The sequence below is a fragment of the Corythoichthys intestinalis genome, chromosome 22, assembly GCF_030265065.1.
Source record: "Corythoichthys intestinalis isolate RoL2023-P3 chromosome 22, ASM3026506v1, whole genome shotgun sequence".
NCBI lineage: Eukaryota > Metazoa > Chordata > Actinopteri > Syngnathiformes > Syngnathidae > Corythoichthys > Corythoichthys intestinalis.
The window spans coordinates 31,074,985-31,094,155 of NC_080416.1; the positions used below are offsets into that span (position 1 = coordinate 31,074,985).

At 41.5% G+C, this 19,171-nt stretch overlaps 1 protein-coding gene across 1 annotated transcript in view; it reads left to right on the plus strand.

The window, feature by feature from the left end:
* gnrhr1 (gonadotropin releasing hormone receptor 1) overlaps positions 1 to 17,705 on the plus strand; it is a 28,187-nt gene extending 10,482 nt beyond the window's left edge. Inside the window, exons 3-4 of the mRNA XM_057828777.1 lie at positions 9,534 to 9,735; positions 17,261 to 17,705. Coding sequence (XP_057684760.1) covers positions 9,534 to 9,735; positions 17,261 to 17,688 — 630 coding nt within the window. The 3' untranslated portion in view covers positions 17,689 to 17,705. The remainder of the gene's footprint in view (positions 1 to 9,533; positions 9,736 to 17,260) is intronic.
* The last annotated feature ends 1,466 nt before the right edge of the window (positions 17,706 to 19,171 follow it).

Sequence of the window (19,171 nt, forward strand, 5' to 3'; positions counted from 1 at the left end):
CAAACAAATCAATTAAAAACACATACATAAGAACAAAGAACAACAAAATAACTCAAAATACAGCCATTATTATTTGTACTAGTATTATCAGTATTATCAAGTATTAATGAACACTGTTTTAAAAAAAAAAAAAAAATCCCCAAAACATCACATACCCAAACTGTCAGAAAAAAGGTCGCAAATCAATGCATGCACGGTTAGCTTGTGCATGTACTACGACGCATGCGCCACTCACATCTTTTCGATACTCACATTGGGTTGCGACACCCTGTACCTCCACCAACAAGTGCTCAGCTACCCAGTGACTTAAATGACAATACACAATTTCAACCAAGACTGGGTAACTACTCAAAGCGTGCATTTGGCACAACATTAAGATCCTTCAATTCCTGCCTGGTTCCGCACACGACCATGGCTGGAGTATTCTATTGCACGAGATGCCTACTTCTGTTTCCGCTGTTGGAATATTAGGGGAGGTGTGCTGGAGCATGATGTGTACATATGATGCCTACAACTAGCCCTGATGGGTGCTGCACATTTTGTACATTAGGTGGCGGTATGCACCTGAAAAGTGATTGCAAGAAGAAGAATTTTAACGCGCGTGCGCAGTACCGCTACCGAATTGCGACCTGCTGTTCACATGACTCCCCTTATCACCTTAGGAACATCGCGGCATGTAAACAAATAATCTTCTTTTGATTAATAGCGGATAGTGAGCAACTTTCAGGTGCATACCTCCATCTAGTGTCTTTCAAGAATTTAAACAGTGCATTTTAAACAGTCTTCCACTCCGCTCGTCCCAAGTAAACCCTTCAGAGACCAATTTCACCCAAAACAAGAAAAGAAAGAAAAAAAATATATTTATTGTTTAATCTATCACGTACAGTGTTGGGCAAGTTACTTTAAAAAAGTAATTAGTTACATTACTCACTACTTCTTCCAAAAAGTAACTGAGTAACTGAATTACTCTATAGTAAAAGTAACTAGTTACCAGGGAAAGTAACTATTTCCGTTACTTTAAAAAGAACTTGTATGTCAAAGAATTTGAAATTTTCTGAGCAGTATTTGAGTCAGTGGAATAGAGAAGAACAGACAGGTAGTTAACTTGTTAGGTGCTTCAGTAGATTTGAATTGCTTACCACAGATGTCGACAAAAGCTTTGGGGGACATAAATTACACATTACATGCAGGTTCTTTCCTTTAATTTCGACAAACTTTAAATAGTGTCTATATCTCCACCTCTTAAAGGACAATTTTTCTCCTGAATGCTCTGCCATCCCGACCCTGTGCATCTGTTTTGCGTGTGTGTGTTTGCCGCACGCGCTGTTCCGGTTTGCTTGTGAAATCACCGGCTCTGATTGGCTTACCACGACATAGGACTCTAACCCTCAGCCAATCACAATCACTTCCATTGCATCTCTCGAGGGGCTGCATTTAGGTAGGCTCGTTTCCCGACAATTCACGTCACCTTCCAAACGTCTGCCGTCCCCAAGATGGAAGCAGAATTATTGCTGGCTGATAGTGGGGGATGGGAACGAGGCTAGCATCAGGTGTAGCAAACAGAGAAACATTATCAAACTTTGGGAAGCATTGTCTAATTGAATGAGCAGGGACAAACAGCTTGGAGTCAGAAGTATGTGCGCTATTCTCGAACCTGAACGCACCCCAAGTCTTGGATGACAAATCAACAGAGCAGAGAGTCGACTCGACACAGCTGGTAGTTTCTTCTATTTATTCAGAGTAAGTAACGCACCGCTTTTGACCGTCAGTAACGGTAACAGCGTTGTAACGGCGGAAAAAGTAATTAGTTAGATTACCCCGTTACTGAAAAAATAACGCCATTACGTAACGGCGTTATTTATAACGGCGTTACTCCCAACACTGATCACGTACATATCTATATCTTCGTCATCCCTCGAGAGAAAATGGCGTGGGTTCGCACATGCTCAGTAGCAATCCGTCACAATTGGGTACTGACTTGCTCGTCTATTTGGCTCTCTCTATTCGCATTGAGCTCGCGTCGACATATGACTACGCAAGCAGAAAGTGCATGGATTATCAAACATAAAAACACCTAAGATTCAGCAGAGGGCGAAAAAACACCAGAAACACAGGCAAGCAATAAGAGGACATGACAGCACTGCCATATTCATATATGGCCAAAACCGATAATGAAAAACTGATGTCAATATTATCCAGTGTCTTTTTAAAATGCTTTTATCAGCCGATATTATCGGCTTCTTCTTCCTGCCTTCGACAGGGGCGGACGTGTTTCCTCCCTGCTCCCGCTTGCTGCTATCTTCGTCAGTCTAGTCTCTCTGCTTTTTTTGTATTTCCTCTGTGTATCAATTGCGCTGGTCTCTCATACGAAAATGATCTGAGTAGTTGGTCCCTTAGCGCAATTGACAAGAATTTTCATGGGATTTTTTCAAGATTTTTTTTCTGTCCTATCGGTGGAGATATCGAGAATATTTGGCTATTTGGTGTGACGGTTGTGGGGTTCTGTTTGCTTAGGAGGTGCCCTGCTCGACTGGAAAATTTCCAAGACGGCAGCTTTGAAGGAAATCAAAAAACTTGACCACGGATCAAAAAGTGCGATTCAAGATCGAGTCGAAGCTTGGACCGAGGAAGGATGGAGGAAAGTGGATGCTACCTTGCGCCAGGTGACGGAGCTGTAGGGGCAGGTGACGGAACCATCGAGGCAGAGCACAACTATTGGCAATGACTTAAGGGACCTGAGATCTCGCCTACGCATGAGGGGCGCGAATTTGACTGAAGACCAACTGTATTTGGACATATAAATTATACGGCTTAATTCGATTATAATTTTCCTTTCCCTTTCCCGAACACCCTTACCCCACCCCTCCCTTCTCCTGGAGAGAGCCGCGCAGATGGCCCTATCTCTTGCCCTTGATCTCTTCCCAAGGCCTGCGACTCCTATTTTGTCTACATCTGCATCTTGTGAGAGCTGGTGTCAATGACAAATAAATCTCTGAATCTGAAATCATTGAATGACTGAATCTGAATCTCTACTCTGTAATATCAGACAACCCTAATTGATATCATTTCTATTCGTAGTGGGTAAATGTGGCTAATAAATATTTATAGTAGAGCTGTCAACGATTGAAATTTTTAATCGAGTTAATCAGCTTAAAAATTAGTTAATCGTTATTAATCGCAATTCAAACCATCGATGAAATATGCCATATTTTTCTGTAAATTATTGTTGGAACGGAAAGATAAGACACAAGACGGATATATACTGTACATTCAACATACTGTACATAAGTACTGTATTTGTTTATTATAACAATAAATTAACATTATTAACATTCTCTTAAAGCGATCCATGGATAGAAAGACCTGTAGTTCTTAAAAGATAAATTTGAGTACAAGTTATAGTAATTTTATGTTAAAACCCCTCTTCATGTTTTCGTTTTAATAAAATTAGTAAAATTTTCAATCAAAAAATAAACTAGTAGCTGGCCATTGTTGATGTCAATAATAACTCAATGCTCATTGTGCTTAAACCCATAAATTCAGTCGCACCAAAGCACCAGCAAAGGGAGACAAAAAACACAAGTAACAAGTGGACATGTCAATGTGCTGTCATTTTAATCTGTTTGAGTGGGGCACGTGCGTTAATTGCGTCAAATATTTTAACGTGATTAATTAAAAAAACTAATTACCGCCCGTTATCGCGATGATTTTGACAGCCCTAATTTATAGTAAAGATTAAGCCTGAAACACAACATCTTGAAAAATGACGTACTGCATACCTGTAAAGGTTAAAGCTAAGACACATGGCCTCTGCAGCCTTTGTTCCCCGCAGTCGCTTCTGTGAATACAAGGAGCTAAAAATAGAGAAAGTGAGCAGCTTGTTGAAGCCCCGAGCAGATTCAGTCATTGATAGATGAGAAGGGTGGATAATGGGCTGACAAGGAGTTTACATTTGGCTCCCTGCCTGCGTCAATTGAAGCCCAGTAGCTAAACCATGTCACAAGTCCAAGTGATGGTCCTTAATTTAATACGTCGAGGAAAGAAAGGCACTACTCAGATCAAATACACCAACTTTCTTTTTGTGTTTCAGACAAGGATATAGGTTTGGTCTCAACATTGGTAGGGACGATATAACAGCATAGCCTGTATGTACACGTTTTGCCAGGGACGGGACATTAACTCATTCACTCCCAGCCATTTTCACCGGTGCAACCCCCTTTGCTCCCGGCCGTTTTACTGGATTTTGACTGATTTTGCAAGGCCCGCAGTAAATTCTGTTCTATTGCTATATAAACATGAAACACACCAAAAGAAAGATTATACTCTCTTCTTTCAGCAGGAAAAAAGTAAGTTCATATCTTTTTCCATTCTTCAGAAATCAGTTTTGGAAAATAGATTAGTTTGAGCAATTTTCCAATTTCTGATGAAAAAACAGAGAAATTGAGCTTTTTGTTAAAGCATACATTTCAAACATAACTTTGAGTTTAACACAGCTATTTTTTGCTTTAGTTACATCCCAAACATCTGAATAATGTTTTCCTTTTACAAAATAACATAGACAACAAGACAAATAGAGCTTTTGATAGCAAAGTAACAATTTATTTACACATAACTAACTAAGAGATGACGCTGTTGTGGCCGCGACAGCTGAGTAAACTTTTCCGTCATCGCCGCCTGTCTCATAAAGATGGATTTTTTTTAGTCCCTGCGGGGTCTTCTCGGCGAGCAGCACGGACTCAATGGCATCGTCTGCTGCTCTGGTGGTCCCGGTCGTTCTGCTCGGTCGTCCAGTGCCTGGCATCCTGGGCGTCCTCTAGTTAGTTCTCCATTCGGTCGTCTTCCGCCGGCGCCCTGGCCATGCGGCCCTGCCGTTCGTTGCCATTGAATCAGGTTGCGGGCCTTACCAAATGCGCTACTGCCATCCAGTGGCCAGTTTTATTGCTTTAAAATGGATTTTCAGCTTTGTGCTTTGTAGCGAAATTGAATCAGAACCCAAAGATGTCGCTTGTAAAAAAAATAAAAAACGTAAAAGACGTATAAAATAAAAATAGAACGTATTTATACGTTTTTGGGAGCAAATGAGTTAATAAGACCAAACAGATTATTGAACGAGGGTCAGGGCTACATTTCTCACAAATATGAACCTAATTAATTGATAGGCTAAATGATCAATGCAAAAATAAATCTGTATTGACTTATACTAACCTTCATGTGTATTGGTTCAGGCAGTACAACATTCGATTCAAACCTTTGTTTTCAAAAACTACTAAAGAAACGTTTTGAAGTGCAAGTACCTTTATTTAAAAAACGAGGAGCTTTCCAAGAGTGGGTCCACTTCTGGGGTACACTGGAGCACCCTGATGAGATTATTATTAAGATGTTTATCATATATTTGCTTTAACCCTATATATTTGTTTTGTCTTGAGGAGGCCTCTTGCCTACTCAAGGTCAGGGGCAACAGAGACAGCCCTGCTATGCTGAAATGTGCTGACACACATATATGAATCCCCACCTACATGCATACACATAGCCAAACAAATTCATAGAGATGTCGCCCGCTTGGTTCCCTATCCTTTTTTTTTTTTACTTTGGGGGGGGGGGGGGGGGGTGGATATGAAGAAATACCAGAAAGGTGTCAAATGACCCTGATACCAAACTGACTAGTGGGCTTTGTCAAACAATTGACCACTCAAAGAAGCAATCAAGCAGGCCACCCCCCTACCCACTCCTGTGGAGTCACTGCTTAGGTGAAAAGGGGGGGTTTCACTCTGGATAGCTTCAATTAGCATCTTGAATATAAGAGAGACGGATGGACTTCTTGGTGGGTCTTGCAAAGGAATTGGCTCACTTTCATGCGGGCGCGAAGGCACATAACACCTAGCCCATTAAAAAGGCGAAGTGTCATATGTCACCACGTAAAAAATCTTTTGCTCTTTTACTACACCGTCCCTTGTACTGTAGGCAAACTGCAGCTTTTGGAAGATGTAAAAAGGTCGTCCGCCTGATTGCCTGCCTGAGCGGTCCACTGCCCGACAAGCAACAACTGTTTTGTCCAACTGGACAAGCCTATTCGGAAGGGGAGGGAGAAAATTACCTCTAAAGGTGTTCATTGCCTCAGACAACCATCCAATGGCACCCTTCTGTCTCCATACAGTTTACACACACATACAGTACAGTATATGTGAGACATACTGTAAGTCTGACCACAGTATGGTTCCATGCATTAAGTTTAAAAAAAGAAACCAAACTAGTATGTTCCATTTGGTTTACACAGAGGATAAAACTAGAAGAGTTGAAGGGACAAGTGAAAACTTAAAAACAAAAGTCACATCCTGTCAGTAGTTTGGTCTAGTTCATGGTGACTTTTTCACCACAACCTGTCTTCTGGGCTTGAAAGTGACAACAGGCCAGCTAGAATAACACCAGTTTACCCTTGCCCCATCAGCCAAGGCACCCCTGCCCTACAAACACTCAAGATGCTAATTGGACCAATCCAACCCTGTGGTTTTGCGAGTGTGAATGGGAATGACTATTGAGGACCATAATGCTCACAAAAGATAAGCTGCTTCTTGGATAGCTCCCCATTTATTTATTTTTTTTAAATAAAGGGACTTGCACTCTGAAGCCACCGCATTGCATTACCGTAATGGGCATTATGCAAACAATGATCCAAATGAGGGATGGCTAGCTTAACTTTGTTGTTCCTTGTGGATGCTGGCCTGACCGCAGTAGCTTTGCAGATTATCAAGTGTTTTCCGAAATTTCTAGGTTCGCGGTGAGTCAGCAACAGGCAAACACTTTTGCTCGATAGACGATGTTTATTGCATTAGAAAATGCAGAATAAATGAATAAATGAGATTTATTGATTACAATCCCACAAAAGCAAGCATCAACAGGTCAAACCTGCACAATCAAAACAGGTCAGACATGCAAAGTAGTAACGGGTCGCTAGATTTGGGTTTGTCAGTCTCAGATCCCCGCGTTACCGTTACAGCTCAACCAAGTTGTCCCTTAGAAATGCAAATCGCTTACCGTGACAAAATGAGTGGGAAGCCAGCAACACTCCAGTAAGGCAAAAAAAAGGGACACGCTGCATACCAGATCCGCCAGCAGACTTCAGGGAGGCAGAGGAATCTCTCGATTCTTATAGGTGCGTCTGACGTGAGAGCGCGGGTGGCCACTCCTCGCTCCCACGAAAACGCACCACCCGAGATCGTGCGAGTCCCCTCCCGTAAGGGTATGAGAATCACCCCAGTCGAGGCTCCCAGTGGTTAAAGTCAAAACCAAACAAGTTATCTCGTGAGAGTCTATGGGACCCAGGCGTGTAAGCAAAACAATACCATGGTGCAAAACAAGTTATCTCGTGTGAATCCCTTCTACCGATGGGAATAAAACAATATACCTTCTAGCAGGGCCGGCCCAGGCCATTTGGGGGCCCTAAGCAAAATAATGCAAAGGGGCCCATATTTTTGGCCCACCATTTCGTCACAGTGTACTGTGAAACCCATACATGCAATCCAACCCATACGTCCATATTTTGTATATTAATCAGATTTTGTTGCACTGCATACTTCAAACTTCTCACCCCAAATGATTGTCAGAACTTACAGTAGATGGCGCCAAACCTTTTTCTAAAAGAGGAAAGGAAGAAGTTAAGGAAGAACATTTATTTTTTTAAGCTTGTAATCAAGTATCAAAACTCACAAAAGTCAAATAAAGCAAACTGTATTAAACAGAATATAAATTAAACAATTGCCAGATTGGGGGCCCCCTCATGGTCAGGGGCCCTAAGCAGCTGCATAGTCTGCGTATATGCTGGGCCGGCCCTGCCTTCTAGCTATGGGAATAAAACAATCACGTAATATTTTCCCACATCAGCAAGTTCACACAGTTTAATATTATGCTAACTCCGATGCAGGTTGGACTTTCTTTAGCGAAATTAGTGGTGTTTCCCCCATCTACACAACACTGACGCCTTTTTTAGGGCTGTCAAAATTATCGCATTAATGGGCGGTAATTAATTTTTCGAATTAATCACGTTAAAAACTTTATACTTTAAACTTTATAATATTTAAAGCATGCGCGGAACGACCCACTCACGCATTGCCGCGAACAGACTACAATGGCGCCGTTTTATGTATATTGAGAGCTAAGAGGCAGAGACAAGCAATGGAGTGGATACAGGCATTCATTGGAGCCGCGCTATTTATTGGTATAAGCTTTGGCATCTCTTCCACAATGATTATAACTCTTGTGGCGAGCGATGTGGGGAAGAATGACAGGAGATGATCTTTTTCTCAACACCCTATATTGAACACAATGCAGAGAAGATATACCATTTGCAGCCACCACTGACAGTCATGGTTGCCCAACTTCCCAGTTAAGAACAGTTAAGTCACTACAGTATCATTTAGTGAAAGCACAACAAAAATAATATTTCTATCTCTCAAAAAAATAATGTTCACAAAAAGAAAAGCTCTCAATACTAAGAGAACTGGAATTCTCACACAAAATAGCTATGCAAAATAATACTGAGACGTTGGTCAAACTCTATTCAAACATTTCGTTTAGCTGAACAAATGCACTAGATGGCAATATTTAGTCACAATATACAAACTATCAAAATTACTATAACTTGTACTCACATTTATCTTTTAAGAATTACAAGTCTTTCTGTTGTTTATAATGTTAATGCCATCTTGTGGATTTATTGTTATAATAAACAAATACAGTGCTTATGTACAGTATGTTGAATGTATACATCCGTCTTATCTTTCCATTCCAACAATAATTTACAGAAAAATATGGCATATTTTAGAGATGGTTTAAATTGCGATTAATTACGATTAATTCATTTTTAAGCTGTGATTAACTCGGTTAAAAATTTGAATCATTTGACAGACCTAGTCTTTTTACATTACTTACAGTGGCTGCTGCTGGCCGAAAAAAAACAAAACAAAAAAACTTCGAATATCCCTCCTCTTCGAAAGGGGCGGAGAAGGTGGCTTGTTGTCGACATGAATCGGTTGGGGCTGTGTGTGTGTGTGTCTGTGTGGTGGGAGGGGGCGGGGTCAAGTCATGAGCCAAAAAAAAAAAAAAAAACAAAGCTAATGTGAATATACAATGAGAAACACCTATTTAAAAGTTAAAACAGTGAATGTGTATTTTTTGAGTGTAGTGTACAACTACAACATTTTTTTAACATTGGTCTCTCTCTCTCTATATTGACAATGGGTCTGTAATGTTATCCCCTGCAATAATGAGGTGGTCACTGTACTTCCTTGCGATATATTTCCTTTTAGTGCATATTTTCATTGCTTTGAGCCTGTACATTTAAGACTATCGCCATGAAAGATGTGCATTAAAGGGATTTAATGCACAACACCGGACCAAAGAACTGTTGCTTTCAAAGTTCTTTGACGTTTGTATGAGATAAACAAATGTCACATTTGTTTACTGCAACCAAACGGCGACTAACTCAAGTGTTTATCGGTGACCCCATGCATCCCTCATCTTTTCACTCTCATTCTCAGCTCTTCATCTTTCGAGCCATTAAAGCAGACGGAGCTGACTTCACTCAATGTGTGACCCACGGGAGTTTCCAACATCGCTGGCAGGAGACGGCATACAACATGTTTCACTTTGTGACACTATATGTTTTCCCTCTGCTTGTCATGACCTTCTGCTACACACGCATCCTCACCAAGATAACTGGGCAGATGCACAAGAGCAAAGGTGTGTGAAAGTTGTCTCATTTCAAACTCATTCAGACTCAAAATGGCAAGTGGGAGACGCGACTTCAGATGTAGTTCAATCTTTTAAAATTATATCTATAGTGGTGATGTAGGCAATCACAGGAAACATACCGTTTAGACAAATGACTTCGTATCTCATGTTGGCGTTCGCAACACAAAGCAAAAAACAAAAAAAAACAAAAACAAAGAAATACCATGTTACCTCGAAATACGAAACTTTCAGTATACGGAAAATTTTACAAAAGGTTTTTCGAAGCTTTTCCCGCTTCTTATTATGAAAAATTATTCATCATACATACAATACTGTGCACACTCTGAAAAGAGAGCACCACTGCCACCTGCTGAGTGGATGTGCAAATACACTTTATTCTAGTATGGTAAAAAAGTATGTTCCCCGAGGTCACATGCGCTACCTCAAGCATACAGTTGTGGTCAAAAGTTTACATACACTTGTGAAGAACATAATGTCACGGCTCTCTTGAGTTTCCAGTTATTTCTACAACTCTGATTTTTCTCCGATAGAGTGGTTGGAACAGATACTTCTTTGTCACAAAAAACATTCATGAAGTTTGGTTCTTTTATGACTTTATTATGGGTTAACAGAAAAAGTGATCAAATCTGCTGGGTCAAAAATATACATACAGCAACACGAATTAGCAATTTCTTGTGAGTGATTATTGACTTGAACAATCATTGACTTGAACAAGTCAGGAAAGTCACTTGGAGCCATTTCAAAGCAGCTGCAGGTCCCAAGAGCACAAGTGCAAACAATTGTTTGTAAGTATAAAGTGCATGGCACTGTTTTGTCACTGCCACGATCAGGAAGAAAACGCAAGCTATCACCTGCTGCTGAGCAAAATTGGTCAGGAGGGTGAAGATTCAACCGAGAATCACCAAAAAGCAGATCTGCCAAGAATTAGAAGCTGCTGGAACACAGGTGTCAGTGTCCACAGTCAAGCGTGTTTTGCATCTCCATGGACTGAGAGGCTGCCGTGCCCTTGCTCCAAAAGCAGCACCTTAAAAGTTTGCTGCTGATCACATGGACAAAGATAAGACCTTCTGGAGGAAAGTTCTGTGGTCAGACGAAACAAAAATCGAGCTGTTTGGCCACAATGCCCAGCAATATGTTTGGAAGAGAAAAGGTGAGGCCTTTAACCCCAAGTACACCATGCCTACCGTCAAGCACGGTGGTGGTAGTATTATGCTGTGGGGCTGTTTTGCTACCAATGGAACTGGTGCTTTACAGAGAGTAAATGGGATAATGAAGAAGGAGGATTACCTTCAAATTCTTCAAGATAACCTAACGTCAGCAGCCCGAAGATTGGGTCTTGGGCGCAGTTGTGTGTTCCAACAGGACAATGACCCCAAACACACATCAAAAGTGGTAATGGAATGGCTAAATCAGGCTAGAATTAAGGTTTTCGAATGGCCTTCCCAAAGTCCTGACTTAAACCCCATTGAGAACTTTTGGACAATGCTGAAAAAACAAGTCCATGTCAGAGACCCATCAAATTTAACTGAACTGCACCAATTCTGTCAAGAGGAGTGGTCAAAGATTCAACCAGAAGCTTGCCAGAAGCTTGTGGATGGCTACCAAAAGCGCCTAATTGAAGTTAAAATGGCCAAAGGACATGTTACCAAATATTAGCGCTGCTGTATATATATTTTTGACCCAGCAGATTTGATCACTTTTTTCTGTTCACCCATAATAAAGTCATAAAAGAACCAAACTTCATGAATGTTTTTTATGACAAAGAAGTATCTGTTCCAATCACTCTATCAGAGAAAAATCAGAGTTGTAGAAATAACTGGAAACTCAAGAGAGCCATGACATTATGTTCTTCACAAGTGTATGTAAACTTTTGACCGCAACTGTATCTCTGCGCCCCACTATTTGAGAAGTACTGGATTACACACAGTTAACTGTAAACCATTACTATTGCATATACACTCAAACATAAGATATATTTTTATATTGGGTCATAGGCTTCATAACCTATTGACATGACACAAGAAACGGACAAAACCAAAGCTACTACCAACCTAAAACCAAAAAAAGGTACCAAACTTAGCCATATATTAGTCTCCAAGAGCAGCGGCATCAAAAAAATTCAAAGTCGTTCCCTTATAAAATCCTAATTATTATTTTTTTATATAAGTATAAAACAACTTAAAATGACTGTAAAAGTCTCAGATTTTACACTACATGCACAAAAATCACCAAATGCAGAGATAATCACCTATATTTTCAGGATCAATATCAATATTTGACATATCATTATAAGTTTTTGACCAAAATAGGAACTTAATTTTTTTTTCATTTACTTAAAAAGTTTTCAACAGCTAATAAATCACTCAATTTAACATCAGTAACGTAATACTTGAGGAGAATCAATTATACATAATATGTAAATAGATTATTAATAACTTCTATATACAATCACAACTTATTATACAATAGAATAGCTCTTTATAATCATTATACACTATATACTGTTAGCGAGTGAAGCTAGCGGCCGCCTGTCGTAAACAGAGCTTTTCTGGCGAAAATTCTTGTGAATAAATGCTTAAATCCCCGAATTCTTCATAGATATGGACGTATAACAGTCTCGATTCTTGGTGAAAAGCAAAAAAACGATGTTGTTAGCGTTTATTTTACGTATATTGTTGAAGTACAACGCTACTCTGTTAGTGAACGAGGCTAGCGGCCGCCTGGTGTAAACACAGCTTTTCTGGTGAAAATTCTTGTGAATAAATGCTTAAATCCCTGAATTCTTCATAGATATGGATGTAAAACAGTCTCGATTCTTGGTAAAAAGCAAAGAAACCGTGCAGTTAGCATTTATTTTACGTATATTGTCGTAGTACAATGCTACTCTGTTAGCGAATGAGGCTAGCAGCCGCCTAGCGTAAACAGAGCTTTTCTGGCAAAACATCTTGTTAATAAATGCTTAAACCCCCGACTTCGTCATAGAGATGGACGTAAAACACTCTTGATTCTTGTTTAAAAGCAAATAAACCGTGTAGTTAGTGTTTATTTTACATATATTGTTGAAGTCCAATGCTACTCTGTTAGCGAACGAGGCTAGCGGCCGCCTGGCGTAAACAGAGCTTTTCTGGCAAAAAATCTTGTAAATAAATGCTTAAATCCCTGAATTCTTCATAGATATGGACGTAAAACAGTCTCGATTCTTGGTGAAAAGCAAAAAAACGATGTTGTTAGCGTTTATTTTACGTATATTGTTGAAGTACAACGCTACTCTGTTAGTGAACGAGGCTAGCGGCCGCCTGGTGTAAACACAGCTTTTCTGGTGAAAATTCTTGTGAATAAATGCTTAAATCCCTGAATTCTTAATAGAGATGGACTAAAACAGTCTCGATTCTTGGTTAAAAGCAAAGAAACCGTGTAGTTAGCGTTTATTTTACGTATACTGTTGAAGTTAAATGCTACTCTGTTAGCGAACGAGGCTAGCGACTGCCTGGTGTAAACAGAGCTTTTCTGGCAAAAAATATTGTTAATAAATGCTTAAATCCCCGAGTTCTTCATAGAGATGGACTAAAACAGTCTCGATTCTTGGTTAAAAGCAAAGAAACCGTGTAGTTAGCGTTTATTTTACGTATATTGTTGAAGTTAAATGCTACTCTGTTAGCAAACGAGGCTAGCGGCTGCCTGGCGTAAACAGAGCTTTTCTGGCAAAAATTCTTGTAAATAAATGCTTAAATCCCCGAATTCTTCATAGATATGGACATAAAACAGTTTCGATTCTTGGTGAAAAGCAAAGAAACCGTTAAGTTTGCGTTTATTTTTCGTATATTGTTGAAGTACAACGCTACTCTGATAGTGAATGAGGCTAGCGGCCGCCTGGCGTAAACACAGCTTTTCTGGCAGAAATTCTTGTGAATAAATGCTTAAATCCCCGAATTCTTCATAGATATGGACGTAAAACAGTCTCGCTTCTTGGTTAAAAGCAAAAAAAAACATACAGGCAGCATTTATTTCGCGTAAATATTGCCAACTATGTGGCTAGTCAGTTACGAAAATTATCTGCCTCATGTATAAACAAAGAAGAAAATTCCTGCGAATAAATGCTTCAATCACGCATGCATGGTACGAAAAAAAAATATTTACCTTGAAACCTCAAACAAATCACTCCTGAGACAATCCTTTCTTTTTGTATGCGGTACACCTTTCGTAGTTCTTCAAAAATTCAAGCTTGAATCCAGCTTAGACATGAGTGTGTGCCGTCTTCGCCTGACTATACTAAATGAAGCTCGGCCCCCTCTAAAAAGGCGTGATGCAAAGAATGACGAAGTGTCACGTTAATAGGTAATGAAGTCAATGATTGGTTAAAAATAAATAAAAAGTGCAATTAGTTCCAAAACTGAAAAAACATCTCTTGTACTAATGCAAAAATAAATACTCACTCAGTGTTTCAATGACATCAGCCTAGGGCTAGAGCAAAATAAACATTTTCTAATTTGAAAATACACAATAAATACACTTCAAAAAGTGTAAGTAATACTGCATTTGGTTGTTCCCACTCTGTACATTCGCCATAACTTTCCTAGTACAGTGGTACCTCTACTTAAGAACTTCTCTACATACAGAATTTTCAGGTTAAGACACGACTCAATGGGAAAATATTACCTCCTTATAAGAAAGAAATTTCAGGATACGAAAGGCAAAAATACAGTATTACTCACAGCTCCCATAGTTGTCTGAACGTAACATACTTATAGCTGCTCTGCCATTGGCTATTGCCTAGCATTCCTGGCATCCCATTGGCTAAGAGGGACCTCTACTGTATATGTATGTGTGTATCCCAGTGTCCTCTTCATTCGCCCCTCGTGTTCCGAACGCTTTACATAAGTGTATTATCTTTGATTCTTTACTCTATTCTTGTTTTTTTACATTATTCACAACTCAGATTTTATGTTTAATGTGCAATAATCTAATTGTAATATGTGTTTGTGACATATTTTGATGCATTTTTATGCATTATAAAAGATTTATGTCTCAATTTTGGAGGGCTTGGAACGGATAGGGTATTTAGAATTTTCAAGTAAAGAAACTACTTTCAGAACCAATTCATTACATAAGTAGAGGTACTACTGTAGTGAGTTTGCCTCCTTTTTCCCACAGTGTCGGTTGTTTGTTGTCGGTTCATTACTTCTATCGCCCTCTGGAGTTGAAGAGGACTAACTCCTACATAATTTTTTTTTTTTTTTTTAACTCAAAAATGTATTCGCCATCTGACTGCGTGCGTGAGCTGTTATGCCCGTACCACAAATAAACTGTTACCATGAATGTAAGCAAATGAAATATACACACCTCAATATGCTACACAAGTTTCATGTATATGACACAAAAGATGTATATCACTTTTTCCAAACGCAACCAGCGAGATGAAATAGCAATCAATGTCTACCGAAGTCAGCTCGTCTTTTAGCACTCCGTGTTTCCATTGAGTTCGAGTAGTCATGTGATAACATCTGTTGGATGAGTTGGAACCTAACAAACTAGGTACGCTTAAAGTGCCTGTGACAGCATAACAAAATCTTAAATAGCATTATAATGTAAATTAAAATCATATTTTGAAACAATTTGACGATATACAAATATTTGGCAAAGCGTAGATGACGAGAAATGAGTCTTTTTTTATCTGCCGTTTAGGCCCGCCTGTCATTGTAGCGCTCTAGCGTCCCCAGCTGGATGATAACGCCGTTAGGTTAACGATTTCAGCTAATTTAGAATTCAGCCCATTTAGGGGGAAGATTCAGAACGATGAAAATGCGACACAGAGCAGCAAAATGTCATTATTCTTTCAATCTCTACTCCAATATTTTTACAGGACATTCTTTTTATCTAAATATTTTTCCCCAATTGCTGAATAAATGGTATGGTAATGACAAATAACAGTCTTGTGCTAAATGTAATATGAAATGTTAACAATGCATTTATTCCGTACGACAGGGCAAAATACTGCAAAATGGTCAAAACTGCCGATTTCTTCCTCTCCCGCACGGTATTTTATGCCACCGGATAAAATACGGCTTGTGTCATTTCCCTGCCCAGGCTTCGAGCGTAAAAGAAAAGAAAGAGCGTAAACAAAACCGGAGGCGTGACAGCTAGCTGACTTGCTAATCTGAACCGAGCGGCTTTTCCAAGTCTTTTTCTCGCCTTTCGACAACGAAAAATCACACAAATTTACGCCGACTCATGTCCTACACGGCGGCGTGGTTGATTGTCGTTCCCCTGCTGTGGGCAGGAGTGGTTGTTGCTGGGGAAGCAGCTGGGGAATGACTGCTGAGCGGCTGTTCCAATCTTTATCACCTTTTGAAAATGAAAAATCACACAAAACTACCCCGACTCATGTCACACACAGTGGCGAGGGCGACAGCCGTCACCGATCGGCCAGCCCCCGGCGGCGAGCAAGTTTCAGCTCGTTGTTCCACTGCTGTGGGCATGAGTGTTCGTTGCAGTGGACGCAGCTGGAGAATGACTGCCGGACAAACCGGCCGACGTCGGAGGAACGTGTGGCTGCCCGAGCCCAAGCCGAGCATAGTGGTCTATTCCCGGGCACACGAAGAGGACCGAAAGGGTGGAAGTGACCATGGTGTGTGACAAGCCGCCGGTCGTCGGCCGAGTGGCCTTCTCGGTGGACAGGGAGCAATGTCACCCACAAAATGCAGGCCACCTCCTTATTAAAACGTGTGCCATGATCCCAGTATTTGACATAATACAAAACATGTAGTTTACTCACTTCCTCGATGGTCCAATGATCCAATTGTGTATTGATTGTTGGACTTGTTTTGGCCATTCTTCTCAGTGAACGGGAACTTTTTGAAACCCTGAAAAGCTCACACGCCTCTCCCTGGTGCAGCAACAAAAGCCTGCAGCACATTGGGCTGGAGTGATGCCCCCCCCAAAAATCCGCAAAATCAACTGAAACTGCAGTCCTTACTAATGGCGTTATTGTGAGATGGTGACACGGCTGACGTCACATTCGCATCCTTCCTCAATCCAGGAAGTCACTCATTTTCATGGCGCGGGATTAAAAAAATTGGATGAATAAATCGATAGCTTCCAAACACACCAAAGCGGTCCATTTCATTCAGGAGCATAAAATACCGCCTGAAATATGACATAAACATGCTTTTTGTTGTCATAGGCACTTTAAGAACCACTAGGAGTGACAAAGCATTAGAAATAAAGACAGACAAACAATTTAATGTTGTGTTTTAGTATATAGCTTGGAGCGAATTAAGTGATTTACATGTAAAACGCAATTCATTACATGAAAAACTTGTGATAAAAAAGCACTCCAGAGCATATGAATTTCTTGAGGCACAACTGAGGCACACTGGCTGACAGCTTGTATTTGGAAAAATTTTCTAAATTTGATTTGATTTAATACACTTGTATCTCAAAGCATCGCTGTCGTTCAGTACAATTATGATGTGAAATATTCTGTGCAAGGACTGACCGCTGTTTATGTCTTTAGATGGTGAGCGATGTCTGCGACGTAGTGGAAAAAACATGATTCCTAAAGCTCGCATGAAGACTCTCAAGATGACGATAGTGATTGTTAGCTCCTTTGTCATCTGTTGGACTCCTTACTACATTTTGGGTATCTGGTACTGGTTCCAACCAGCCATGATCAAGCACACTCCAGAATATGTGCACCACATACTTTTTGTCTTCGGAAATCTGAACACGTGCTGCGACCCCATCATCTACGGTTTCTACACAACCTCCTTCCGGGCCGATCTGGCCGACGTGATGGCGTGCTGCCGCCACGGACGTGCCGGCAATGACTCCCCGCGCTCTGTGGACCGGCTTTCGGGCAGAAACGGCGGAGGTGCCGGGGAGATGGAGTCGGACCTGAGCTCCAACCCACACAGTGGTAACCCAGGATACCAAGAGGCTTAGCTCCAATTCAAGAAATTGTATTTGTTTCCTGGTTACCTCTAATGTCTCTTAAAAAAATACTCAAGGGAATACAATGAGTGCATTATAAGCTTGGGGAACCTCCGTGAAGTTGTCCCCCATCAGATGCAAATTTATTTTAAAATGATGTCAATCGTTTGTGCTATTTTTTGTACTTATTTGTGCTGTAAAAAGTTTTTGAAGAAATACATTCAACGCCTACACCAACTATGATTATAATAGTGTTATCGCTAGCTAATTGTATTTCCCGTTGACACCCTGCAGTGGGCCTAATGACCGAGGAGAAAAAGGAGGGGCTGGGCGGTCAAAAAGAGATGTGATTGTGTGAATCACTTGTAAGTATCGATATGTTGACATTCTATTCTATGCCGCTTGATCGCTAATCCTGGCACTGATAGTTTCTCTAATTGAGTGTGTCGAATTGCACCTAGTCATGCGTGAATCCTATCAGACGTGTGATACTGCTGCAGACAAGTGGAAATGCTCCACGGGGCCGCACCAGGGTCGCAGCCCCTACCCAGCCAATCGAGGGGGGAGGTGACCTAGCGCAGCCCATCCCTCCTCTCGCAGCAAGGGGACTGCCCTCATTCCCAAGGATCCAGGGTGGTCCCACGGATCATCCGTGCCCCCAATAACTGGTCTTCAGGGATGGGATGAGGGGGCCGGTGGTTCTGGGGACGGGGCCACACCTACGGAAGGCTGCCTCTTAATTCACGCACTCCTCACTATTCACTGTAAATATTTTTCACCCTCGCACCTACATACTCATTCGTGCCTCCAGGGAGAGTCGGGATGAGGCCATACAGTCCCAGCCCGGCTCCCCCTTGATTTTAAAGCATCACACACCAAGGTTGTGCAAATTATAAAATAGATGATATAGGAAATAGGAAGTGATGAGGGGATGCACCACCGACCCTCACGTCTGCCCGCACCACCGACCCTCACGTCTGCCCCCACCACCGACCGCCCACCGGCCCACAAGCCACCACCGCAACCCCCCAACCGACACGGCACCCCGTGGGACCCTCATGGCCCACTAGGCCTGGGGCAGGACAGGGTCACCCAGAGTGGGCGATACCCCGCCGACCCACCAGCACTCAGCCAGCGACCCGTGCCAGAGCCCAAGGAAGACACCCGGGCAGAAAAGGCGGAAACAGGAGAGTGTCGAGAAGCCGCCGCGGGCCGAGACCGGAGACCCGACCCCTCTCACTCCCAGCCCAGACGAAGAGGACGCCACGCCCCAGTAGCCACACCGTGGATAAAATGTCCGGGACCCACCTACCGCCCTATTACTGGGGCTGCTAGGTCCCTGACTGGCAGCCATTACCCAGCACCGTAATGGGATTGTGTGGGAAGGGTGGTGCAGTGTATGCATCAAAATAGGATAGCCCAGCTGAGGGCAGTGGAACCGCCGCATAGAAGTTCTTTCCAGCCGCACATCCCACTGCCCCTCACCGAAGCCCTT